A 26,652-nucleotide genomic window follows, 5' to 3' on the forward strand; every position below is an offset into this window, starting at 1 on the left:
AAAAGTGGTATATGTTTTGGAGTATGCAACTGGCCTCAAAGTAGGCTGATGGAGAGGTGTGACACTCAAAGCCCAGGTGTCAAATGGTTCTTACGGATTTATTTATTTGTCAAACATATAACCCATCCCATTGGCCCAGCCATCTTGGACCAGTTCAAAATGCAGATGATACCCAGCTGTCTCCTGGTGGACAGCCACCCCAATTCACCCCTAGACAACTTTGCTAGATGCCTGGAAGCAGTAATGGAATGGATCAAGCAGAGTTGCCTGAAACTCAACCTTTCAAAGATGGAGGTACTGTGGTTGAGTAAGAAGGAACCTGGTGAAGAAGTGCAGTAGCCCTGTCTAGATGGGGTGTGGCTTCTGGTCACACACTCAACTATAAATCTGGATGTCATTTTTGATGATTCCCTTTTTATGGAGGTACAAGTCACAAAAGTAGCATGACTGGAGTTTTACCATATACCCCAAGCCAAGCTACCAGCACCCAACCTGACCCCAGAACACCTAGCCACAGTTATCCACACGATGGTCACTCTTGACTGGACTTCTGTAACTCCCGTATGTGGATCTGCCCAGAAACTGCAAATGGTCCAAAATGCAGCTGCCAGAGTCTTCACAGGAACATTTTGGAGGACCCATATTCAGCTGTGCTTCGGTAGCTGCAATGGCTCCCAGATGAATTCCAAATAAAGTTTAAGATTCTGGTACTTACTCATGAGTCTATTTGTAGTCCAGGCCCTGCATATCTGAGTGCCTTTCTACCGATATCCCCCCCCCTCCCGAAGAACTCTCTGTTCTTCAAAGACCAATCAGTTAATAGTCCTTGGCCCCAAGGAAGTATGTCTGGCCCCAAGAACGCTATCTTTAATATTCAAAGTAATAATAAAGATTTCTTACAGTCTCTGATTTTCCAGGTTGTTTTTGAAGTTTTTCTGAAACAGTAGATGGTATTTTATGAAGAGAGGTACGTTCAACTTCAGACAAATCTGTTCCTTTTTTCTTGCCTTTACCAACTTTTGCTTGGGGTAATGTGGAAATTTCTTGACCTTTTCCAGGTAAGGTTTCACCTACTTTCACAGTGTCAAACTTCGTTACTTTCTGAACTGTTCCATCAATAACAGACGGTTTGCCTTTAAGTTTGACTCCTTTTTTGCTTTTCTTAGATAAATCTTTCTCATTTTCTTCAAGAGGTGCGTAAGGAAACTCCCAATCTGGAGTATCTGGGGGTATTTCAGCAAAGTGACTGCTAGCTATATCAGATTCCTATTTTAAAAAAGTTAAACACAACATGTACTTTAATCTAATTTGTAATTTACAGCATAACTGTTTAGAGCAACCACATCTGATTTCAAAGTCTTTAAATTCTTGCCATATAAGAGTTTTGTGAATGTCAACATTTACCTATAAATGTTGACAAAGACATATTTGGTGCTTCTCAAAAATACTACTATTTAATCATTTAAATGTAAATATTTGCTTGGGTATGTCTGAAAAGCAGGGAAATTTATTAATCTTACTTTGAATATGGGGGTTTCCTTTGACCACTAAGTCCAGGATTATAGGATCTGTATGAACAAAATCATGTGGGATAGGAGCTGTAATAAAAAGGGGAATAGGCCAAGACCAAGGGGCTTTCCGCACCGGGATCTTTGTAGCAAATTGGTTGCTGAATGAAAAATTGCCATTTAAAATAGTGGAATTCGTCGTTATGCATACCTGCCTTTGTAGTGGAATCCAGTTGCGTTTTGTAGCGTTTCCCACAGGCTTCCGGTCTCAGCAAAAATCGCTAGAAAGGAAGCGCTCTTGCCAAGCTCGTCCCGCCCCTGGCCGTCAAGCAGCCAATGGGCAGCCGTTAGCATGCTCCCAAACAGCCCCTTTCCCTTTAAGAAAGTTTAAAAAAAAAAAAAACACCCATTGCAACGAATCTGTGTTGATTCGTTGCAACAGAGAGACCCATCCAGCTGCCCGGTGTGTTTGAGCTGTCGTTTGATCGTTGCCACGCTCCCTCCGAGTGAAAAAAAAAAATCCCCCCCCCTCTCACGGGCCCGATTTTCGTGTAAAAAATAAAGGGAAAATACATCAGCAAACGGGCTTCTCTGTTGTTTGTGTCCAAAGTGTTGTTTGTGCTTAGTGACTCTGGGGAGGGACTGAAGCCGGGGAAGCCTCTAAACAGAAAGAGGCTCGCTGGTGCGTTTATCCCCGCTCGCTCGGAGAAAAAAAAATGGCGATTGCTTCGCCGGAAGATCAGAGGAGAGAGCCAGGGGGAGGGACTTTGTAGAAACCACAACAATGTTAACGCACAGGTCTTTTTCGCTAGTGTTGCAGATTGGTTGCAGGAGTGTATCGCTTTCCGAAGGGTGAATCCACTTTTGGGGATTTCCCTGAAAGCGCTACAAGGAAGCGCTTTTTGTGGATCGGTTTCAGGTGTGTGGCAGATTGTCAACGACGTTGTGCATAACGGCAAATCAATAGCGTTTTCAATTGGCAACCATTGTGCGATTTTGAAGGCGTGCGAAAAGCCCCCAAGTGACTGAGTGAGGCAGTGACTGGGTGTGACAGTGCGTCCTGTACTGAAGTGTGTTGGACAAGCATGTTTTAACTGTGATCTTTGGGGAACAGAAACAGGTTTGACATAGATTGCAACAAGGGTGGGGGAGGGCACAGAAGTGGATGAAATCTTATAGACGCTCCAAAAAACCCACAACCCCACTCCAGTTTCATCACCAAAACAAAGCAAACACCTTAACATATCAGAAACTGCTGGGAGTGATACCTCTAAAACTTTCTGAAGTTTATCTTCAAGCATTTTCTTCTCTCTTTCAAGAGACTGAATATTTGCCTACAATATTAAAAAAAAGATATTTTATATTTAAGGTTTTCTTTGATAATCAATGTGCCCTGCTCCTCCACAAGTGTACTCCGTTTCCACATCACAAAGAAATATACCAATGCTTTAGCTTTCTCATCCCAAGCCAGAAAATGTATTCCAACTGAAATTTATTACAACCAGTTAATTGGCCTTAAAAAGGAAGGTATTGAGGAACAGGGGAATAGAAACTAACAAGCATATTTTCAGTTTGGATAAACATTGGTATCTGTCTTGATTGCTCATGCAAGTCTGTATAATAAAGGAGGAATAACACCATCATAATAGAAGGATGGATATTTCATACTTTAGTTTTTGGTATAAAACACCTCAGGCAATGCTAAATGTACACACAAGTAACAGGGCAGTCCTAAACATACTTATACCCTTCTCTAAGTCCATTGCCTTCAATAACTCTGCACAGGATTGCATTTTAAATCCTCCCTGCTTTTCTGCATAGATCTTTACTCCATCTTTCTTTATCCGTTTATGTCAGTACATCTCCTGTTTCCCAGTCCCAAATGTGATACTTCTTTCCTCCTCTTCCACCTTTATAATCACAACACATTTAGTAATTCTGCTCCTGAAAAACTACTGATGATCAGCACTTTAAAAACCCATAAAAATGCTTAACTCACAAATCTCAATACCAAGGTGAGTAAAACTCTAATAACCCATCTTTTAAATCTTCAGAAAACAACTCTCTGATAGGAGGCATTCGGAGTAGGGTTTTAGTACCAGGAAAAAGCTACTAGAGGAAGCATATTTACATAAAGAAAAAGGTACAGGAAAGGAAGGGTTCCAACCTCCAGCACGAGGGTCTGAATTGAAACTAGGGGCACCACTGCTGCTCTTTCTAAAAGTCTTATGAAATAGGAGATCAAGTATGCCTTCTCTGATGCAGGAAATAAAAGGAGAGGTAACAATTGAAGGGAGGAAAGTAGTATGTGGACAGGGGAAACATTCCATCAGACTGAGGGTGCAAAAAGTTATTTGGCAACGAAAACATGCTAGCAATCCATTCATAATGTTTCAGTGTTTCCTCTAGTTAAATCCTAACACTATCTGGAACAGTGCCATATACGAATTACAGCTACAGTATTACAACCTTAAAGTCTCTAGAACAGCGGTCCCCAACCTTCTAGTAGTCGGGGACCGCCTCCGAGGGTGGGAGAGAGCCGGCAGCCTGGCCACAGCAGCTGCACGTAAACGCGCACGCGCAGTTGCCGCACATGCGCGTTTTTGCCACTAGGTGGCGCTAACGCACATACACAGAACAGCCGCACATGCGCGTTTTCGCCACCAGGGAACACAAACATGCATGCGCGGCGGCTCCTCGCGTGTGCGTTTGCGTCGCTGGCATGCCAGCGGCCGCGCCTGCCTCTTCCCCCCCTCTCGCTGCGGGGGGGAAGGCAGGCGCGGCCGCTGGCGGCCCAGTACCATGGCCTTAGCAGCCCAGTACCGGGCCGCAGACCGGGGGTTGAAGACCCCTGCTCTAGAATATTTGAAATCCCAGATTCAGTTGGATATTTGTCTGACCTTAAGCATTTATTACCTGTGCTTTAGCTAAATCTTCTTTCATTTTCACAGCTTCAGAGTCTTTTGCCTTCTGAGGAAACCTTTTCCCCCTGTAATTCAAAGGATACCGAATAACAAATTAACTATTCAGTCAAGAAGTTATGCAAAAACATTTGGATTATGAAACTGGCCTTTCTGTACTCAGCAGATATAAACACAAGTTCATTGTCCCTCTGATTAGACATATCAGAACATATAATCCTCACTAGCACAGTAACTAACCTAAAAGTGAACAAGTGAGTAAATCAGTAAAGAGAAAAATGTTTTTAAATTACTTTTTGTCACATTAACTAGACTGTATGTAATAATTTTCCTACTGTTGCACCTTACTTTTCTGGCTGAGCACCAGGTTTCTCTTCAACCTTTGGTTTCTCCTTTTCCAGTTTTGCTAATAATTTTTTCCTGGTATCTGCTGATGCTTTTTCTATCTGCAATACAGAATAAAAAAATTGGCTTTATCTGTCAATATTGTTCATCTGTACAGTCATATATTTGAAAGGGTACACAGGCAAGCCATTAGCAGAGTCCCTTTCAAAGAGCTCTGACAAAGCAAGGGCTTGCTCAGCCTGCCCTTTCTTAAATAGTCTCCATTTCAGATGCAATCCACCATGTGGAATCAATTCAGGAGTTAATCTCCTGGCCTCCCCAAAGACAGTAGACCACATTACAGATTTCTCTTAGGAAAGGAAGAGAAATCTTCTGCAGCATGGAAGAAGCAAAAAATGGTGAATGCAAAAAGAGTTGACATTACAATACCACTTCATAAAACTTTTGTTTTATCTTGGTATGCTGATGTGTAAATAAGTTTTGAGGTATGTCATATGATCCATGCTTTCCCAGTAGTGTAGAATTAGGCAATTAGTTACTTTCCCTTTTGGAGCCCACCATAGAATATCTTTGCATCCAAACTGGCAAACTATGGTTTACACTAGTTCTGTAAACCAGGATTCTGAACACAGTGGAAGGGAGAGAGGGAGAGAAAACAGACAAAACAAGGTGTATAGCTCCCAAACAAAACAAACAGGATTCCAACCATGGCACAGTGCATATGCAGTCATCAAAGCTGCTTCCCTTCCATGATTCCACCCCACACCCAGCGCAACTGAGATGGAGGATAACCACTGGGTGTTGAACAGAAAAACTGAATGTTGCAAAGTTCAGATGGCTAAATAAATGCCCCACCTCCACTCCTGAACAGCTCTTGCAGACATGCCCAGAGAATTATAGTGTAATACTTTCTAATACTGGGTTTTAAAAAGAGTTGGGTACAGGCACATCAATAATACTTTTGATATAAGAACTCATAATACAAAATTGGAACATCATATTGAAGCCATATTATCCAATAAAGTCTATTTTACATATTCAGTTATTACACTCACTGTTACATCTGAAATTTTCATCTTTTGAAGTTCATCCTCCATTATCTGTTTCTCTTCTGCTAGCTTTCGGAAGTCACGTTGTATCTTCTGCAGTTTCTACATATACACCAAGAAAAGTTTAAGGGAATTAATACCACTGTGTGTGTCCTCAAACACAAGAAATCTTTTTGAAAGTGTTAAACAAACTGAAAATGAACAAATGACTGGGGGAATTTTTGCAATGACACTTGGTTCTCTAATGCACAATTTCTAATGACTATGTTGGAGGTTTTGGGAAGATTAATTTTTGTTTTTTTGCTAAAAGTACAGAATTGGACACAATACGTAAAAGTTATTAATTTGAATATGATATGCTCTGATCCTAGTTAATTAAGTGCAACCACTTAAAGCAGTCATTCTCAATGCAGGTTACTTGTAATCCCAGGATTACTCCAGAGACCCTGAGGGGTTATTCCAGATGGAGGGGATTTAATTTTTTAAAAATATATAATTTTAAAATGTGAACTACCCCAGGAAAGCATCAGGAGGACAGAGTGGCTTTCTGCTCATCTGCCTGGTCTGTGGTAGCCTTGTTGAATTAACATACAATGGAAAAGGAGCAGGAGGGAAGAAGTGAATCTGTTGTATTCCCCCCCCCCACTGACTCCTCCCATTGACTCTCTCTCAGAATTTCTTCTCAGAACCCTGCTGGCAGAAAATGGCTGGAGGAAAGCTGTTGCAAGCAAAGGGATCCAAATATCCAAGTAGAAGACTATGTTCAATGCCATAGAGAGTCTATCATCCAAAGCAACCATTTTCTCCAGGGAAACTGATCTCTGTAGTCTGGAGATGAGCTGTAATTCCAGGAGATCCCCAGGTCCTACTTGGAGGCTGGCATCCCTAGCCAAGAGCTACCACACTTGGATTCAGTGCAAGGACTATGCACAGCTTGCACAAGGATTCCTTTCTTCCCAAGTTTCCCCTTGCCCTGGAAGCCATTTCTGACCCCGGGAAAGTATATTCTCATGTTTTGCTAGAAATGCCAACCTCCAGTTGGTGCCAGGAAATCATCCAAAATTACAACTGACCTTCAAATCACACAGATTATTTCCCCTGAGAAGAAATGTTGTTTTGTATAGTGGGCTTTATGACAGTGATGAACAATTCCTTGTTTTGCTCAAGCAAGATACCGGACACATGGAAATGAAACTAACTTCTTATTTAACATGCATTTTATTGTATTAGTGATGATGCCATGCACTCTGTAAATATGAAACTTCCTGGGGCATGGCAGGGAAGCATGGCCAGCTGGCATCACTTCCGGGGTTACTTGAAACCTGAAGAAAATATCAGGTCAAAAGGTTGAAAAAGGCTGGCTTAAAGAAATGTGGTTGGAGTGGAAATCGTGATCAGAGAACAGATATATGACAGTACCTGTTATCCCCTCCAAAATGCCTCCCCATTATTAAATTGTTTAATAAAAGTCCTTGCAAGTGCAAAGCCAGATAAATGTGAAGAATGAAGAAAAAGGGGATCCCCCTCTCCAACAGCTCCTTGAGGATCACCCAATTGTCCAGATCTTTCCAAAACAGACAGCTATAGGACAATGAACATTCACGTTGGATTGGTTTTTATTTAAAACACACACACACACACACACCCAATGAAACATGTTTTCTCTCTAGGCCTGCCCAACTTGACATCACAGCTGGAAAACTGGGTTTGTCTTCCCCCCATCCACATGCTCCAATCTGAATTTAAAAAAACAGATATACTACCACCAGGTACAGATAAATGAACAAATGCACCCATATACACACATCATGTCTGGTTTGGAGGACCACGAAATACTGAGCAGCTTAGTATAATTTTGTAGTTTTATTGTAGCTGTTTCAAACTTATCTCCTTTGTTATATTAAAAACATAAAATATTCTAGCCATCTGTTTCTGTTATTGGTTTTTGTATCCAACAATTGTTCTGAACACTTGAATAAGCTTAAACTATTAAAACATACTTACACCTTCAAGGACATCTTGTTCATTTGTAATTCTAAAACAAAGATTTTAAAAAGAATTCTTAATTTGCAATGTATGATTTATTTAGAAATTTAAACGAAGGTGGTTAAAGTGTCATGCGGTTAGAAAAGTCTGAACTTTCACATTCAAATATCAGGCATCCAGGTTTTAAATCGAAAGAAGGCCCAAAAGGACTAGGTTCCTAAAAATAGTCTTTTCTTTAGAGCTCCTTGATAAAAGTTCCCTCATATAATTTCTTTTTATAGACTGCATATGTTAATCTTGTTCATGTTGGCACACACTTTACACTTGACAAAGCTCTAGTGATAGAGCTAGTGATAATTAGCTGGCTTGCCCATTTTGTGTTTTTCTTTATTTAGCTTTCAGTGCTGATATATGTATTACACTTACTCCAGAGTTACCTTATTGACTTGCCTGGGTATTAACTTATTCTATTGTGCCTCTACTATTCTTCAAAACTTTTAGGATTGTTTTTGTTCTGATTTCATGTATTCATTATATAAAGTACTTTGTTAAAATATATCATGTAGCTTTACACGTACATTTGAATTTTGTTCCTGAACTGCTTTCTGTTTGTATAAACTTATTATACTCAGTGACCTTGTGAATACTATTATTGATATTAATATACAGTGCCTCTTGCCTCCCTTCTTCTGTTCTATATATTGTGTATCCCCTTTTTTGTATTTCTGGGGAAACCCTAAACAGCAGGGTGGGGGGGGGGGAACCTGTTTCCCAACAGTATGGAATCCAACATGGATTGGCAGCACGGCCAGCCCCAACTCTAAGCCTAACCTACCAAACTCTAAGCCTAACCTTCCAAAAGTGTTCTGCACGTGCTAAGGGAGGCTCAGAAGGGGAGGGGGGAGCCAAGCACAGCAGGAGCCTTTTTCTTTTCTTTTCTTGAACGAGGGGGGGGGAGAGGATCACAGACAACAGAGGAGGAGGGGAAAAAACGAGGCAAACCTCTACCGACAAAAGTTAGGGCTTCTGCAGAGAGAAAATTAGGGCTTTCTCTTTAAGAAAAGCTTGGCAGCCTTGGCCAATCAGAGCTTCTCTACCACAGAGTCTGCTTCAAATGCGAAGCAGCTGGAGATCCTCATTGTTTCTCAATACGATTCTTAAAATATTGAGGGTTAAAAGCACTCTAAGATATTGCAGGATAAAGGTAGGGTCACTCCGAATCAATCATGTTTGTTGCAGAGGGAATATTTAAATCGGACAAAATCAAAATGGATATCGCATTCTGTGTAAACGACAGGGACTGAATCAACCTGGGATTGGAATAAAAGATCCGTGCAGACTCCACCTAGGGCAGAGAGTTTTGCAAAGTGACAGGAATCTCTTTTATTCCCTTCAACAAAGCTCAGGCCTTCTAATTATTGGTTTAAGGGTCTAGCAGACCCCTATAGCAGGGGTCCTCAAACTACGGCCCGCGGGCCAAATCCGGCCCCCGGACGATTTTTATCTGGCCCGCCGGGTGTTTTTCCCTCCAGCCGCCTGTCAGCAGCCGACTCCCTGCGGTGCGCATGTGTGAAATTTGAGCTGCAATCTCTGAGTCCCGCCTTTTCTCCGTCTCTTCATTCTTCCTCTGTCTCTGGCGTGATTGGAGGGATAACGAGTGTGCCTGTGGAAAGCCAGCGGCTGCCTGATCGAGGTTAAAAACAAGCTAGGATTTTTTTTTTTTACGTTAGGAGAGCCTTTTTTCTTAAATTGGTCAGTTGGCTTGAGCTTAGAGTAGCAACAGGAAAATGAGGTTTACAAAGCAGCGCAGGGTCTGCAGCGCACAGCGGCTGCCTTAGAAAAACTGCTCTTGCAAGGATTTTAATCTTTACCCCCCCACCACCTTCCCGTCGGATCTCTTTTGCCAAGCTCTTTTTGCTGCTTTCCTCCGAAGAGAGACCCGCCCCCCCACCACGTTAAAACAATTAGGATTTTTTTTTAACATAAGGAGAGCCTTTTTTTAAAGTTGGTTAGTTGGTTGGGGTGGTTTCTAGGTGGGTGGCATAACAATGATAATGCAAATTGTCAGTGCTCAGAGGAAATGCAAATGGTCAGTGCTCAGTGTTATTGCATGGGAACTTAATCCAGCTCTGCAGACAGCGAAGGAGTAGGAAACCCAATTTAATTGACAGTAGAAGAAGAAGAGTTGGCTCTTATATGCCGCTTTTCTTTACCTGAAGGAATCTGAAGCGGCTTACAATCCCCTTCCCTTCCCCACAACAGACACCCTGTGAGGGAGGTGAGGCTGAGAGAGCCCTGAGATTACTGAAGAAGAAGAGTTGGTTCTTCTATGCTGCTTTTCTCTACCCAAAGGAGTCTCAAAGTGGCTTACAGTCACCTTCCCTTTCCTCTCCCCACAACAGACACCCTGTGAGGGAGGGGAGGATGAGAGAGCCCTGAGATTACTGAAGGAGAAGAAGAGTTGGTTCTTATATGCCGCTTTTCTCTACCCGAAGGAGACTCAAAGTGGCTTACGGCCGCCTTCCCTTTCCTCTCCCCACAACAGACACCCTGTGAGGTGGGTGAGACTGAGAGAGCCCTGAGATTCATGCTCGGTCAGATCAGCCTTTATCAGTGCTGTGGTGAGCCCAAGGTGGCTGGCTGCATGTGGGGAGTGCAGAATTGAACCTGGCATGCCAGATTAGAAGTCCACACTCCTAACCACTACACCAAACTGCATTTATATTCTGATTGCTATTCAGTTGTGTATGATGTTGTATGCTGTGTGCTGTGTAAGCCCTGGTTCACACTGTTGTGATCTCTGAGCAGTGCGAGTTCAGCCATGTGCTTGTATGGCTGAACTCACATTAAATTTGGAAGAAAAAAGGCATATGTGCCTTCTTTTTTCCTGCAGTGGAATCTGATTGCATGGGTCTTAATCTCACCTATGCAATCAGATTCCTATGCGAGTTCACAAATCGCAGTGCAGTTTGCACAGGGTAGTGTGAACTGGAATGGTGGTGGAGGGACCAACTCTGTAATTGTGCCGGTTCCCACACCACACCAGTTTGAGCCTGAAATAAAAGTGGAGTTCCACCAATATGGGCACTGGTGAGGCTTCTTCATTTTATCTTCAAAATAAGATATGTGCAGTATACATAGGAAATTGTTCAGTTTTTTTTTTTTAAAAACGATAGTCCGGCCCTCCAATGGTCTGAGGGACAGTGAACTGGCCCCCTGTTTTAAAAGTTTGAGGACCCCTGCCCTATAGTCTGAACTCCCAAATCAATCAACTTGGGTCCTTAGCTGTCAGTGCAAGTGTTCTTTGCAATGTCCTTCCTCTGGGTCCAGTTTTGGGGACAGAGGTATTGAGCACTACCAACATCAAAGCATTCTTCAAGAGAAGAGAGGAGTCCAATCCTTCTCCTCCAACAAACAATTCACTGTAAGGGAAAGGAGAGCAAAGTAATAAAAATGCAATCTTCTGCTCCTTCTGTTTTCCAACAATTGCTTGTGAGGTCTTACCTACTGCGTGGAGAAAAATGTCCTGTGCCTTTTTACAGAGACTCAGTGGGATATTATTTCTCAGGTGATTTTATTTACCGTGTCCACAATAGTTTCAGCAGCCCATATCTTCACATTAAGCCTCCATTTCCCCTAAGCCCTCTCCCTGGCAACTCTCTGGACTTTTTATATAACACATATATTAGAAAGATAATTAAACTAAATATACACTAACAGAAGAGTATAATAAGGCTCACAGATAAGTATTGCTTTAAAAGAGATATCACAAATACATGTGTGAATATTTGAAACTCAAATTTTGCTTATATCTGTAAATCATATCTTCTATTTGTTATATTTCACATTGGGAAACTGTAGTGCAGTCGTTAGTGTCAAACAAGGGCTCTTTAAGCCTGAGTTCAATCACTCAATATGCCATGAAGAACATGGAATAGTCATTCTCTTCAGCATCATCTATTTTACAGGACTGTTGTGCAGAGGAAGGGAGGGAAGAATAATTACACATGCTTTCTTTAGATTTTTGGCAGAATGAAGGGAATAAAAATGTCAGACAGCTATGGCTCATAAAACTATCCCCACATGGATATTCTTGCCCTGTGTAAATTGATTTGCAGAGGGTACAACAGGGCACTGTTCTCCTCTGCCACTCCCACCAAACACAAATGTACAGGCACTCAGCATACCATACCATTAAAGGACACAAGTCTATGCACACATCCATTATCCCCATCCAGCCCTCCCTAACCTATGCAGTGAAGAATCATGAGTTATGAATTTGTACCAATTGAAGGGAGCAAACTGGAGAGGGATATGGGAGGCATCCATAATGGCCTGGTTTTATACTCATAAGCATATGTGCTGAAAGAGAGAGAAAATAACTCTGTTATGCCCTAGGATACCTTTCCATGAGTGACCACTGTGTTCATGTGAAAACAGGTAATATAACTGATACATGTTATGATTTCTAACAGTACATTGTCTGTGCAAAAATGCAACACAGAGAATTTACCTGTGCAGCTTATTTGTTTGCCTTTCAAATACTTTCATTATTTCTACCATGCGGCTGTTCATTGATTCAATGGTTTCTGAACAATAACAAACAGATAAATGAATAATCAAATAAGTTTTATTATGCCACCCAGAAATGGACCCGTACCCCCCCCCCCAGGGGATCCAAAACAATAACAGTCTAAAAGATGGTGTGGCTTGTATGGGATTTCCACCCTAGTTACACATTTTTTGGCAAAATATGTACAGAACCGGCTCTACAACTTTTCCTTTTATGACAATGTGGCCAGATAAGAGGTTCAAAAGAACATTTTGGCAACCCAATGCATTAGACCTCATCACAATTTGCTGTTCAGTAAAACTGAGGGTGTTTATAACATTGTCCATGTGAGCAGGTGAGGCTAGCTACACACCCCTCGTCTCTCCTAGTTTTGCCATAGGAAAATCAAAATAATACAGCATGCCAGCCTATTCAACCTCTGATAAGTAGAAAGGATGTTTTTGAACTCTTTACATTTTAATCACTTTTTCAAGCTGACTTCTTAAAGTGGAGTACTAGAAAACATATTTTAAAATGCACTGCAAAATGTATGTCATATTAGTAGAAAAGAATTATTCAAACACAATTTTTTTTAAAGGAAGGGTAAATTAACTCAAGGAAAGATGAAGCAAGACTAATTACAGAATTTTAAAATTACAGGTTTGCACATCCCTACTATTGTTAGGTGTTACAGACAATAAAAATGTCCACTTACTAAGGAATGGCTCAATGGAATTATGCATGAGAGGCAGAATTGACTAATTACATATGAGGGTTTTTAAAAATCTAAATTACCAGAGGTTCTTTATTAAATTCTGTAACTATTAAGACCTATTTCATCATACTAAAATCTGTTTTAAAATTAGGAGAACTTACAAAGTTAATGTATCAATCATGGTTCACCAAGGAATGTGTGGGAATATTATTAGATGTCTTGCAGCTTTTAAATTCACTGTTAAAGCATTATTTTCGGCTAAAAGTTCTGAAATTGATGCTTTACTAGTGTATTATTAGGAGTTCATGGATTTAAATGGCTATTAATTTTATAGGTGTTAAAATAAATAAGACTTAGAAGTACTCAGTGTTGACTGAATCCCACACTTAAAAAAAACAACTTTAGAAGGACATTTTAACTTCTGAAGATCTTACGTGGTGCTCCTGACTCATCTTGGAAAACCTGTGCCATATTCATCACATCTTCAGTTGTATGTTTCATAGCAAGTTCTAAAACAAAGCAAAGCAATAACTAATTGGTAAAATGAGCTAAACCTATTAAAATACTTTAAAATTGGAACAGCATAAGGGAGAAGTCTGATATGCACTAGGAGGAGGGAATCAGCAAAAGTATCCCGTTCATTAGTAGAAATTTACTATAAAATCCAACCTCAGTGAGTTCTAAATAGAATTATAATTTTTACCTTCTATAATACGTTTGGGATCTTTCACAACAGTTGGTGGTGGTGCCAATTGCTTTCTCTTTTCCCTAAAAAATTTACATTATTGCATATGTTAAATCTAATCCTCTAAAATGCATGTCAATAACAACATTCTGAGAACAATTTTTAACTGGGCATAATTCTTCTGATTGTAAAAACATCAAGAAAATCTATTCTGATAATTGAGGTATTATTTAGTAAAATGTAGGTTTCTAAACAAAATACATAGTTAAATACTGTTGTACTGTAAGACAAGTAACATAGAAATGATACACAAGAGAGAGAGAAGGAATTTCTTTATAAAGTTTTGTGCAACTCAAAATCATGCTTTATTTTTACTTTGATCATAGAATCATACAGTTGGAAGGGACCTTCAAGGTCATCTAGTCCTACCCCCTGCACAATGCAGGAACTCACAATTACCTGCCTACCCACAGCGACCCCAATTTCAAGCCCAAGTGTTCCCACCCCCACCAAAAATCTCCAGCATCCCCAGAATCCAGCCTGGCCTGGAGGAAATTCACCTACCATGCTCAGCTTAATTCCCTTGTTTTTAGTGTGTGTGTTTTAAACATGCTGTCCCTTTGAGGGGGCTAGTTAATCCTTGCTTTTTGTAACCAAGACTATGTCAGCCACAGTCTTCCCACCCTCCCCCTTTTCTTACTCATCTTCTATACACACAAACATTCCATTCCTGAAAAGAAACAATCGCCACAGTGAGCTGGCTTGAAACTGGCCCAGTACTCACAGCCCCACATAGCAGCTCTGGATTCCAAATGGAAATGTATGGACCTGTGGTTGCACGCTACATGCAAGACTCTTCCAGTCTCTCCTTCAAAAATGAACAGGCCTGTGCGTTGACCTTTGAAATCCAGAACTGCAATGTGGGCCTATAAGTAGCTGGGCCAGTTTCAAGCCACTTCCTGTGGAGATTGTTTAATTTTGGGAAAGGAATGTCTATAGAAAAGCAAGTAAGAAAAGGGAGAGGGTGGGAAGACAATGTTTCTTGATGCGGGTGACACCTACGTGGTTGCAAAAAGCAAGGCTTAAAAACCCCTCAAAGGAGAGAAACCACAGAGGGAGCTTTCGTGAGTCACTGCTCACTTCTTCAGATATGCTAAGAGCAAGAGTTCAGGAGCACTTTACAGACTAACCAAATCAGTGACAGGGTAGGAGATGTTTTCAAATAGATCTCATGCGATAATAGGTTTCTCACAACTTTTGGGGGGGGACTAGGCAATGGCTGGTGTACAAAGAAGAGAAGACCCTGCAAGAGACAGCAAGAAGACAATTAAGACAGGAGAGTGAAGTCAGCACCATCTTTCCAATTAAGTGTCATTCCTTGTCTGTCTCCAGATTGTTAGTCTTAGTGGCAATATCCTACTGCTTCTTAGTCTGTATCTCAGCTAGTGATCTTGTTAGCACACTGTTTTGTCTTTTCACCATCAAGTATATCAGTTGCTAAATATACTTTTTCTGCGCTTTAATCAGGTTGTGCACCTTTGCTGTGGTAATTACTCCACCACCAACTTGCTTGAGTGAAACCACCCCCACAGATTAATCTTCACAGTGCTTTAATATCACCCATTGTTACCTCAAAAACAGCACCTTTTAATTGAACATTCAAGTGTTTCATGTGAAGAAAGCAATCTCAAAAAACTTCTGTAGACATTATTCAAGACTGTGACATAACTGTACTATTCACACAACATTTATCAGAATATACTCCTTACTTCTTTACACAAGAACCATGTGAAACAATATTCCTAAGTGAAAAAATGTGTGGATATTCCAGAGTTCTCTACAGTCTTTTAAGTAATAGGCTACTGCTTCTGCTGTGATGTACACAGACATCCTGAAAGACTAGAGCAGACCCAGATCCTATCAGTGCTGATTTTGCCAAGAGTTCATTCCTTGTTTGCTTCTTACTTTCAGTCAATTCAAAAGTGCAGATATAGTAGGAGATCTTTCCCCTCTGAAGCTATTCGGGCAGGAGGATTAATAGGATCAGATGAAAAGCACTTCCTCAAATTAAGATTAATAACACAAGGTTACGAAAGATGTTGCCTGGGGCCTATCATACGTCAAGAGGAAAGAAGTTCTTCAGCTTGGGAAAAGTAACTGACATGTGGTTATTGCCAACCTATGCTTCTCCCATCACATCCCAGTAACTTCTAATAACTGAAAGATATGATGTATTTATTTATGCTATAGTGTGCTTTTCTCCCTTGGACTCAAGGCAAATTGGCAGATTACACAATATCAAAGGGGCCTTTCTTTTAAGTACATGAAGCAGCAAAATCCCTCAGGAAAAAAAAAGGGTCACACTGCATTTTTCTAATAACTTTTTAAAATAAATCTTAACCCCATTTCACAATACTCTTACTACCTAGGTGTAGAAGCTCGGATATATTTGGGCAATTCTTGTACACGGCCCTTCAACTCTTCAAGCCTCTGGATCCGGTTCATTAGTTTATTAATGTTGTCAGTTATGTTTTTATCTGCCACTGGAACTTGCCAATCTGGGATAATTTCTTCCTCGCCTAGCTAAAACACAGTTGAACAGCAAAGTATTAAATCATCACCTGCAGGTATTAACTGAACTTTTCACAACATGGAATGCCACTTCAAACACCTTTCATTGCAGTTTGCAGATATTACTGTTAAAACTGCACATTATTATCTTTTACCTAAGAAGCATACAACTTTAAAGTATTAATATAGCCAGGAGACGTATGCAACCTAAACAAAATGCTCTGATGCAACAACTCAGTGGGCCTTATTTCCAAGTAAACATACATAGATTCATCAATAAGATTTAACTATTTGAGAGTCTGAGACAGATTATGCACAAGGCAGAAAGGCCAGGTTGGCGGCAGCATGGCAGAGGGGCTAATCTCCACATACGCACGCCGTCACCGCCATCCTGGCCCTCTCCCAGCCCTGGCCCAAATCAGGGCCTTGGATGATCAACGGCAAGGGAACAAGGAATCTTCCATGTTCCCTTTGTTGCCATGGCTGCCATCAAAGGCTAGGCCAGGGCAGACCCATGCATACAGGCCCAGCTCCTCCCTATGCTACAGTGGCAGGGGGTGGACCAGATCAGCCCCGCTTAGTGCATGCATGATCGGTCTAAGAGAGCCATCTTAAGCAGGACTACTCAGAATCCTAGTCAGATCTATTCAGTTGAGCTCACTCCCAGAAAACTGTTCCTAGGTTTGCACTGTAACAATGTCATCCTAAACAGACTAACACCTTTCTAAGTGTTATTACTTCAGTGGAGTGAGAAGGATGTAACCCTGCTTAGGTTTGCACTATAAAACAAGGATGAACACCCTTTCTCTCAAGCTAACAGAGAGCACATTGCTCTTCTTCCGCATTGAGAAAAATGGCAGAGGCTAAGGCATATAATAATAATAATAATAATAATAATAATAATAATAATAATAATAATAATAATAATAATAATAATAATAATAATAATAATAATAATAATAATAATAATAATGTATTCATTGCCTGTCCTCTCTCTGGTGACTCAGGACAGGTTGCAACAATCGCAAGTACTGAGCTATGTGCCAGGACACCTGAGCTATGTGCCAGAACACAAGCAAATAACAAGGAGCAGTTGATTTACATAAAAGTGAGAACTCAGGCAGAGATATTTTGCTTTTGACACTTGGGAAAAGAGCCAGCCCTGAATGACTGCTGTGAATGTTTAACAAAATTACAGATTTCCCACTCTTGGGCATATACTGAATGATGCACATGTTGGATAATGCACTTTCAATGTGCCTTTGCAACTGAATTTTCCTGTGTGGAACACCATAATCTACTTCTAAAGTGCATTGAAAGTGCACTATCCAATGTCTGCATAATGGACCCCAGTCCTGTGATATTCATCACTGAAATGGAACAACAATCTATAGAAAGAAATATTTCACATTGTTACTGTATGTTCAAAATATTTTCTAGTAACCATTATCATCGAAGATGTCAGATTTTAGTTTACCTCCTCCAGCATCTGGACCTCCTTTTCAAACCACTAAAGGGGAAGGGAAATAACAGCAATCAGCTACTGATTAATTAAACTTTTTTCAGAAGTAACACAGCTTTTTGAATAACTTTGTTTCTTACCTTAAGCAATGATTCTAATATCTAAGAAAGAAAATAAAAAACATTTTATTTATTGATTGATTTTTTGTTCAGCTTATATACCATCCCTTTATATAAACTGGTTCAGGGCAGTTCACAACAAGAAAATAAAACAATAAAACTGTACACTATACTGCTTTAAGAAGCTGCAATTCTGAGCAGTTAATGGGAGAGAGAGGGTGTCTAATCCTTTTTGCGTAGCCATTTTTCCACTCCAAATCAACCAATAATCTCAGATATTTACCCCTACCCCCACAAACACAAACTTCTCTACTAAAAAAAAAAACCTTCTCCCCAAAACAGCTTTCCTTTAAAGAAAATGGTTGGGCTGGGGCTTCATTATTTGCGTGCTGCATATAGTTTCCTCTTATATAGTCTTATATAGTCTTTTTCAAAGAAATCAATTGGTACTGTATCCATGTTAATGAAATAAGTACTGTCCGTTGACTCCAGGTTCAGCAGACTGGCCTGGTAGCTGAGTAAAACAGTGTAATATAAGTCAGGGAATATGAGAAGCGCAAGATTCAAAACCTGAACCACCATACAGAAAGGAGAAAATTAAGGGGTTGGAGGAACTTTCCAGTCCACTGAATCAAAGAGATGGTAAAGCAGTTTAAAAGCCTAACATTTGTTTTCCATTAATATACATGTATTTGTAGATAGGAAATCTTGTTCAAATAAGTTAGCATACGGTGTTACACTAAGGTGGAAATGTTCCAAGTACAATGGGAGTAAATCTAAAAGAAAAAGTTATTTATGTTATAATGTTAAACAATACTTACTAGTTTTTCTTCACGAAGTGAAGCATCTAATTGATTACTAAGTTGTGAGCAAAATATCAAGAAACAGACCATATCTTCACGTTCATGCTTTTAAATGAGAAATATTTAATTGATTAATTTATTATTATTATTATATCATCATCATCATCAACAACATCATTTATAATCTGCCTTTCTCAGTAAACTACACTCCCAGTAAATTACAAAATAAGAAAACTAATTTAGTCAAACAACAAACTGTATATACCAGCGGTTCCCAACCCCGGTCCGGGAACCAGTACCGGTCTGTGGATCAGTCAGTACCGGGCCATGGCTCCTCCTCATCCTCCTCCCTGGCTGCTGCCTTGGTGGCTGCCCTGCCACTCTGTCACCGGCTCACCTTTTGTACTCTCCAGCGGCCACCATGGCTGGGGCTCCCCCTCAGTGTGGCATTGCGCAGCTGCTGCTGGCAGCGCCCCCCACCAGGTGGTGGGAAGTCAGGGGCACTGGCGGGAAAGCAAATGGAGCAGGGGCTCAGGCGGCGGCAGCAACGTCCCTCAGCAAAAGACTACCCCCCCCCCCAGGTCTCAGTAAAATTGTCAAGCGTTGACCAGTACCCGGTGATAAACAGGTTGGGGACCACTGGTCTATACTACAGTTTGACAGACCATACTGAAGAAAGGTAGGAAATGCAGAACTGTCACTGAATGGCAGGTTTTTAAAAAGAAAATGCTTTTTATATAATATATATATTCCTACTTTCTTTCTTTTTAAATCCCAATATTGTTGAAAATATCAATTAGCTCTACAGTAATTTTCATTCAATTCTGTTTACTTTTTTTCAGTTCTATGTTATATAGAACTGTTCTATTCAATGTAAACACTGTTAGTATAACATCATTTAAATGCACAATAATCAATGGGTTACGTTAGAAGGATGTAACTCTCTTTTAAGATTGCACAACAAATAGTTAATACGGCCAGTGCAGAAATGGCGGCTGAGGGGCGAACAATTGGGCCCTCCGCTTGTTAGTCCGGTGCCAGGGGCCAATCGCTAGCCCCCCCCATCCCGGGCAGCATTCCCCCCCTTAGCTTTTTATTTATACCTCTTTGCGGAACGGTTACAGATAATTCTCTGAATCAAAGCAAATCTTGTACCTAGGAACATCTCCGGTTTATCAGAGTGCCAGTAACTATTTCCTAGCAGTGTGCAGTGACTATATATATTCTAAACTCTGTAATGATTTTTATATCCAGTTTCAACTCAAATTGTACACCAGACTATTTGAAATCATCATAAAATCACTTCTGTATTCTCCAAATATGGCTAAACGTTTAGGAAGAAAATGTGGCATACCCTTCATCATCACATCCTGAGAGGATCATCAGACTTTCTATTTCATCCAAATGTTCTTTAGGCTCAGTTTGCATGAATATAATACTTTTAATGTCATAAGCATGTTTAACTCTTGTGTTAGCGCAAGGAATTAAGGCCTTATATTAAATAGAATATTATTCATTATAGATGTTATAAAGTAATATAAATCAGAAGAAAATATTAAGAGAAGAGTTGGTTCTTATATGCTGCTTTTCTCTACCAGGAGTAACACAAATTATTGTTGTATATAGTTTTTAACTGATAAAACATTATCTTTTTAGAAAATCTTATATCCTACAGCTTTCCCCTTAAACAATATTTCCCATCTAATTATGTAATGCCTATTTAATATAATTAAATTGTTAATAATTGTTAAAAATGACATTTCTATCTTGGACAATAGGCATTTATCTTTCCTGATATCAGCAGCTATTTCCTGATATCAGTCGCCCTGAGCCCTCCTGGGTTATTTCGGAGTAAAAATCAAGTCATAAAAATAAAAATTATGATTTATAATACAATACACAGGCATAGCTAGTAGAAATCCTGACACCCTCAGAAGCAATATATAATTAACATACATGTAAAGTTTCTTCTTCCTCTCTTTTCACTTCCTTAGCTTCCTTAATTTCGACATCCTTTGAATAGACATGTTCCATTGTTTGTACAATCTGCAGAAAGTTCCAAACCATTTTTGTAAATTCTCACAGCCATATCACCCACTTGTCTCATACTAGAATCCTCCAGTTGGAAGGGACAGAAAGCTAGGAAGTCCTATCCAAGACAGGGATATCTATTCCACAAGGCCACCAATGGATATAGCTGGGTAATTCTGGCCCCCAAATATAAGCAAAGTGGAGGTGTCATGTAAATAGGTCATTGCAGGGTAAACAGTACCTCATCACTCATTTAATCTTTAACACCTTTTTGCTCAATTTAATATTTTGGAAATAGCCTCCTGGGCGGAGACTGTCCAGGGCCCTGTACATCCTGTGACTCCGGCCCTACAGCACTCAGAAGAGTCACAGCAAGCTGTGCACCTTCTGATTGGCCAGCCACCCTCAGGCCCACCCCCCACAAATCCAGCGAAGCCTGTGGCCACCATTTGGCCACTGGATATAACTGGGGATAGAGGTCAGTGAGGGGGCTTCCTGGCATGCCTCCACTGCACCCAGCCTTCTGTGCACCGGTGCGGTCTGCACCTTGTGGAACCAGCCTCTCCACCTGCACACTGTCTCCCCACCCCCCCAAACCACCCACTATCCTGCTAGCACCTGCTGCATTGATAGCTGCAGCGGGCTTTTTGACTAGTATAAGAATAAATGTAAATAATAAAATATCTGCCATTGAACTAAGACATTAAAAATGAATGACAATGGGAAAATAGAATGAAATCCTACCTGATTTAGATGCACAGTGATATTCTTAAGCATATCCATTTCATCTAGCACTCTATCTTTATTTGCTGAAGGAATGTCTAAGGAATACTGAGCAATATTTTCTGGTGCATCTGAAGTCATTATAACCATGGGCTCAAGTTCATGCTTTAGTTTTCCTTTCTTCTTCAAAGCTGGAGAAAAGTTGTCTAATACTATAGGGGGTTGTATTAAAGTTTGGTTCACTTGTTTTGTTGACTTCATGCTGGTGGTGGAGATCTTTTCAAAACAGATAACAAACAATTTATTAATCCACAGCTTCAAACTATCACATTAAAACAACACATTTGTTTCAAGTAAAATAACTTTTTTCTTCATTGTGGAAAAAGTTTCTTTTCAGGCAACGAGTTCATACCTGGTTAATCTTTGTCACTCAGAAACTGTGGCTAGCTATACTAAATCTTCTCTTTATTTGCAGTTTGGCTTCAGCCTTATCAATCAATATCCTTTTAAGGTCCTTGCCAGATTATCAATTGATTGCATAATAAATGGGTAGTTCATTTATTTTGTGAAGGGTCTAGATGTCTTTCATCAACGTTTCACTTCTTTTACTGGAATATCTTATTTTCCCTTCAATCAAACCATAATATATTTTGTTTCTGAAAAACTGCAATCAATCCCATACCCTCACATACTCACACAAAGGCAAAATAAAATAGCAAATAGAGTGGAGTATTGGACTCACCATGAGTATTCTTCTGCTCTGAAATTAAAAGAACATTCTGACTAATGACTAATTCCTGGCTTTGGATCTGGAGGCAGGACTAACTTCTAGCTTCCTGTCTCTCCAAGTTCAAAAATTTGAAAGCTAAACATTTCCTTTCAAAATGCAAGTGCTGAAAAAAAAACAATAAAAGGAACTGCTCCTAAGATTCACTAATTGCAATAGTTATTATTTTAGTCCTGGGCTAAATGATCAAGAAGAAAAAGGAGACTGGTGGGAGGGGGGAGACTCCCGGTGACAGAAGCCAGTGTAATGCCCCCTGATAATTCAAGGCAAGGCAAGATACCCTCACTTCCCCATAGAAGAACATTCATGGTGCTCCATTCGAACTCAGAGAAGGAGAGCATTCTGATTGATAGGATGTTAAAAAGCAGTCCATCCCATACAAGATGAAAATGTGTTACATATATATGTTTTCAGTTGTGCTGGATGACCAAACTTGGATTAATGAGTATCAACTACAGCAAAGGAGGTTTCATCTACATTTGAAGAAGAACTTCCTGATAGTGGGTTCTTCCATTGCACTATTCCATCCTGCAAAAAAGGAATTGCACATGCACTACCAAAATCTTTAATTCTAAAGAAATCACTGCCCTACACAAATGCTTCATGTACTAGGAGCAAATAACTGGAGAGGATAATCGGACATTGGCTGCAGAGGAGAGGACATGCAGTAATGGGTTTAAACTACAAGTACAACGATATTGGCTAGATATCAGGAAAAAAAATTTCACAGAGAGTAGTTCAGCAGTGGAATAGGCTGCCTAAGGAGGTGGTGAGCTCCCCCTCACTGGCAGTCTTCAAGCAAAGGTTGGATACACACTTTTCTTGGATGCTTTAGGATGCTTAGGGCTGATCCTGCGTAGAGCAGGGGGTTGGACTAGATGGCCTGTATGGCCCCTTCCAACTCTATGATTCTATGATTCTATGACATCCTGTTTCCTCATTCAGATTCCATACTGTTAAATCTAGGGATTCAGGTGGCAGACTGGTGCTTGCCTCCACATCACTGGTTCCATCATAAACTTGCATGGCATTTGAATGGAGAGTTCCATCAAAATGGAAAAACAAGATCTCCTTGGCTAGTTGCTTGTCACCCAGGTTAAAGTCCCCAAGCCCAGGAGTCCAATACCTTGAGTAATCTGTATGCAAGACTGGCTTTCAAACCACCTTCGGTTACATAGGTAGATTCTTCACATCTACTAGAGTAGACTGTTGGAACAAGTTTGCACTCTGTACTATAGGCCTCTCAGGTAATGCTGTCCTAATAAGGCAGTAGGGCCCATGTAACTTCATGGTGTGATATCACATACAATGAATAAATTAAGTTCCAGAGATCACTGGCTCCTGTAGTTGAGCCAGAGCTATCTGTCTCTCTGCTTTCATCATCTTCTCCTGATGCACTTCAGAGGGGAAAAACATTCCCTGTGCCTAGTGTATGACACCAAGTATAAGCACTGGTTTGGCGCCATAGAGTTCTTGTGCTTGCTGATCTGGTGCATGATCTCCCAAACTTGGGCTATAATCACCATATGATTGCTTATCCTCCAGGTGGAAATCTCAGTAACTGATTGTCCTGCTAAGGTGGAGATATGTACCACAAATCCTCAGGCATACCACCATGTCCACCAAAAGCCTGAACATATGAACACAAGAAACTGCCTTATACTGAGTAAGACCATTGATCTAGCAGGGTCAATACAGTTGACTAGCAGCAGTTGTCCAGAGTCCAATTGTCTCTTGCTGACTCAGTCAACAGACTAGGGGCAATTCTGGATCTTGTTAACATCAGAGAAGCAAGCTGATGCCACTGTAAAATGGCATCCTACAAACTCCACTTAGCTTGGAAGATGGCCTTGGAATCAGCTGACCCAGCCATGTGGATGCATTCTATGGGCAACCGGAGGCTGAACTACTCCTATGCACTCTATCCCCTTAAAAACCTGGAAATGCCTCTTGGTACAGAATGCCTGGTTCAGCTACTAACAAATGCTAAGCAGATCCACATATCACCTCTATGCCTTGTTGGCTTTCCAAAGGAAATGGTTGGCCATTGTTTGAGACAGGATGCTGAACTGGATAGACCACTGGTCTGATCCAGAAGGACTAAGTTATGGAACTGGTTCTACCTGAGAGGTTTGGCTCCTGTGGCTGTGCTTTAGCTGACTTTGGATAAATAGACCATGAAAATGTCTTCCTGTTATTGGCACTGCCAAGCTGCCGCTGCTTCTTTTCTAACCCATCTTGCCTTACTCAATTTCTTCTTGAAACTGAATTTGGGTTGTGTGACATCATGTCAATGACATCATGTCAATTAGATACCTTAATCAGATTTCCCCATTTAAGATCCACCCAATCAGTTTTGTTTGCCCCTTTGGCTGACGTTCAGAGGCCCCAACTGAATAACGTTGTCTTTCCTCAAGATAAGGCTTACAATCTTCCTCAAGACAACAAAATACTGTCAATAGTGTATTTTTTATCTAGAACATTCCATTCCCAATTATTTGAATGTTATTTCTTTGGCCTGGTTTTGATCTCAAGTTTACCTGTACTTCAGCCTAGCCTCCTTCCTTCTCCTACTTTACCTGCCCTTTCTTGATCATAATTTGCCCTGCATACTCCCTTTGTATGTTCTTTCTCAGTTTTCTGACTGCGGTGTTTAATCAAACTTGGGGCATCGTTTCCTATCAGCATCTCACTTCTCTAGTCCTCAAAATTTCAGGCAACAGCTTCTAAATACATTTCTTGTTCACCACACAGAAGTTGAAATGGAAGTTCTTGATTCTGGAGTTCTGACAAATCCTACATCTGAGTATCCTTTGTAATGGATAGAAATCCTTTTTTAAAAATTCAAGCTGACATTTAATATCAGAGACATGTTGGCTGATATAAACTTGCTATCATGCTTCAATTTTTAAATATATATCCCACCCAGACCCCCAAAATCTTCCGCTTTAGAATTCCATTATGCTCTCATAGGCTTGAGCAGGCTGATGTCTGCTCTCTCATTTTTATTTCTTCCTTTCTTCATACTGTGCTTCTGGAACATATTCACTTTTGGTCAATAGAGATTACTTCCCTTTTTTATCCAGTGATAGTCATCTTTTTCTGCACACCTGGGGAGTCCTCAAGCATACAGAAATCTCTTCCTTGTCTATAGGTGATCCAGTTTAGCCACGTCTTTCTTAGTATGCAGGCCAACATTCTTCCTGTGACACGTCCTGCATGTCATAACTGACATCTAAGGAAACCTCCTAAAAGCTATTAATTTACCATCTAGATGAAATGGGCCTGAAAGGATATAAAATATTTGTTCTTTGTTTTGGGAAAGTTTCAGGAGAGAAATGAAATGGAGAGAACAATGAAACAGGAATGTCTGGGGACTAAATAAGGCCCACAACAAAAATGTGACATCTACATTCCTCTTAATTCACAATCATGGCCAGGGGTAAGGGGGAAATAAAGGCATTCCGCCATTTTATTTTTCCATTGCTCATTAGCTGACAATTGGTCTCAACTATGTGCTTTTGTAACCCATGATTACATATACAGGTAAAATATTTTTTCTTTCAGAAATTGCTGTTATTTTATTTATTTTTATTTCTTATACTTATATGGTGAGTCTCCACTTGTATAAAAGGGTACTTGGCTCATACCAATCTAGGAAGGTGTGAAAATGCCTGCTTTGAACTGAATTACTCTACTAAAGTAGGATACTAAATCTTCCACTACCTTATAATGATTTGAAGTAGAAGGGTAGACCTTAATTTGAATGGCTTTGTTTTAAGATAAATAAATACAGTGTTTAGGCACCGATTATTTAAAAAGCATTTCTCCAAGTGTTAACCTGCTGGTAGCAGCAAAGTGGAACACTACATATGTTGTGGAGATGAAATAAAACTGGAGAGGTAAACTCAGGCCTCTGAGCCACATGGATAAATTCCACACTGCTTAGGCTACATTGTGCTCGTTGACTGCACTCTGCTATTCCAATGATATAGATGTACTTACATCAGGAATGTTTCAGTATTTCAATGGTGACTTATTGTTCCCAAACTGATATGAAAAAAGCAGAAAACATTAAAGAGATTTAACTGTTTTTGAAATCTTTTAAATAACAATGCCATATGTGCCTAAACTTTGCATGACTAATAATTTGAAATATTAATCCGGATTCATTGAAGTGTTTTGATGCAAATTACTCAGATTTATGGTATCCTATAAAACTCACAGAAAAATGTACAGAACATAGATGGTGAATAGTATTTCCAGTTTACAGGATTTGTCTTACTGGTCAGCAAGGCCAGTAATTAGAGTGAAGCAGTCATTATATGACAAAGTATGTGATGTGATTTATCATTAGAATTTCCTGCACCTGTCCTCCAAATATCTTATGTTGTG

At 40.2% G+C, this 26,652-nt stretch overlaps 1 protein-coding gene across 7 annotated transcripts in view; it reads right to left on the reverse strand.

Moving 5' to 3' along the window:
* The window catches only part of CCDC7 (coiled-coil domain containing 7), a 92,123-nt gene that overhangs the window by 63,493 nt on the left and 1,978 nt on the right, over positions 1–26,652 (reverse strand). For 5 of the 7 annotated variants that reach the window (XM_077303229.1, XM_077303230.1, XM_077303226.1 and 2 more), the window contains 16 exons: positions 26,263–26,307; positions 21,492–21,746; positions 20,673–20,762; positions 18,735–18,821; positions 17,935–17,955; positions 17,810–17,842; positions 16,187–16,344; positions 13,780–13,844; positions 13,511–13,585; positions 12,323–12,398; positions 7,828–7,858; positions 5,830–5,925; positions 4,778–4,875; positions 4,425–4,497; positions 2,777–2,842; positions 901–1,266 (listed from right to left, as the gene is read on the reverse strand). In XM_077303229.1, the coding sequence (XP_077159344.1) occupies positions 901–1,266; positions 2,777–2,842; positions 4,425–4,497; positions 4,778–4,875; positions 5,830–5,925; positions 7,828–7,858; positions 12,323–12,398; positions 13,511–13,585; positions 13,780–13,844; positions 16,187–16,344; positions 17,810–17,842; positions 17,935–17,955; positions 18,735–18,821; positions 20,673–20,762; positions 21,492–21,731 (1,575 nt within the window). In that variant the 5' untranslated portion in view covers positions 21,732–21,746; positions 26,263–26,307. Of the gene's footprint in view, positions 1–900; positions 1,267–2,776; positions 2,843–4,424; positions 4,498–4,777; positions 4,876–5,829; positions 5,926–7,827; positions 7,859–12,322; positions 12,399–13,510; positions 13,586–13,779; positions 13,845–16,186; positions 16,345–17,809; positions 17,843–17,934; positions 17,956–18,734; positions 18,822–20,672; positions 20,763–21,491; positions 21,747–26,262; positions 26,308–26,652 lie in introns of those variants that run through there. The other 2 variants (XM_077303228.1, XM_077303232.1) reach the window with 2 other exon arrangements.

The sequence above is a fragment of the Paroedura picta genome, chromosome 11 (assembly GCF_049243985.1).
Source record: "Paroedura picta isolate Pp20150507F chromosome 11, Ppicta_v3.0, whole genome shotgun sequence".
NCBI classification, from domain to species: Eukaryota; Metazoa; Chordata; class Lepidosauria; order Squamata; family Gekkonidae; genus Paroedura; species Paroedura picta.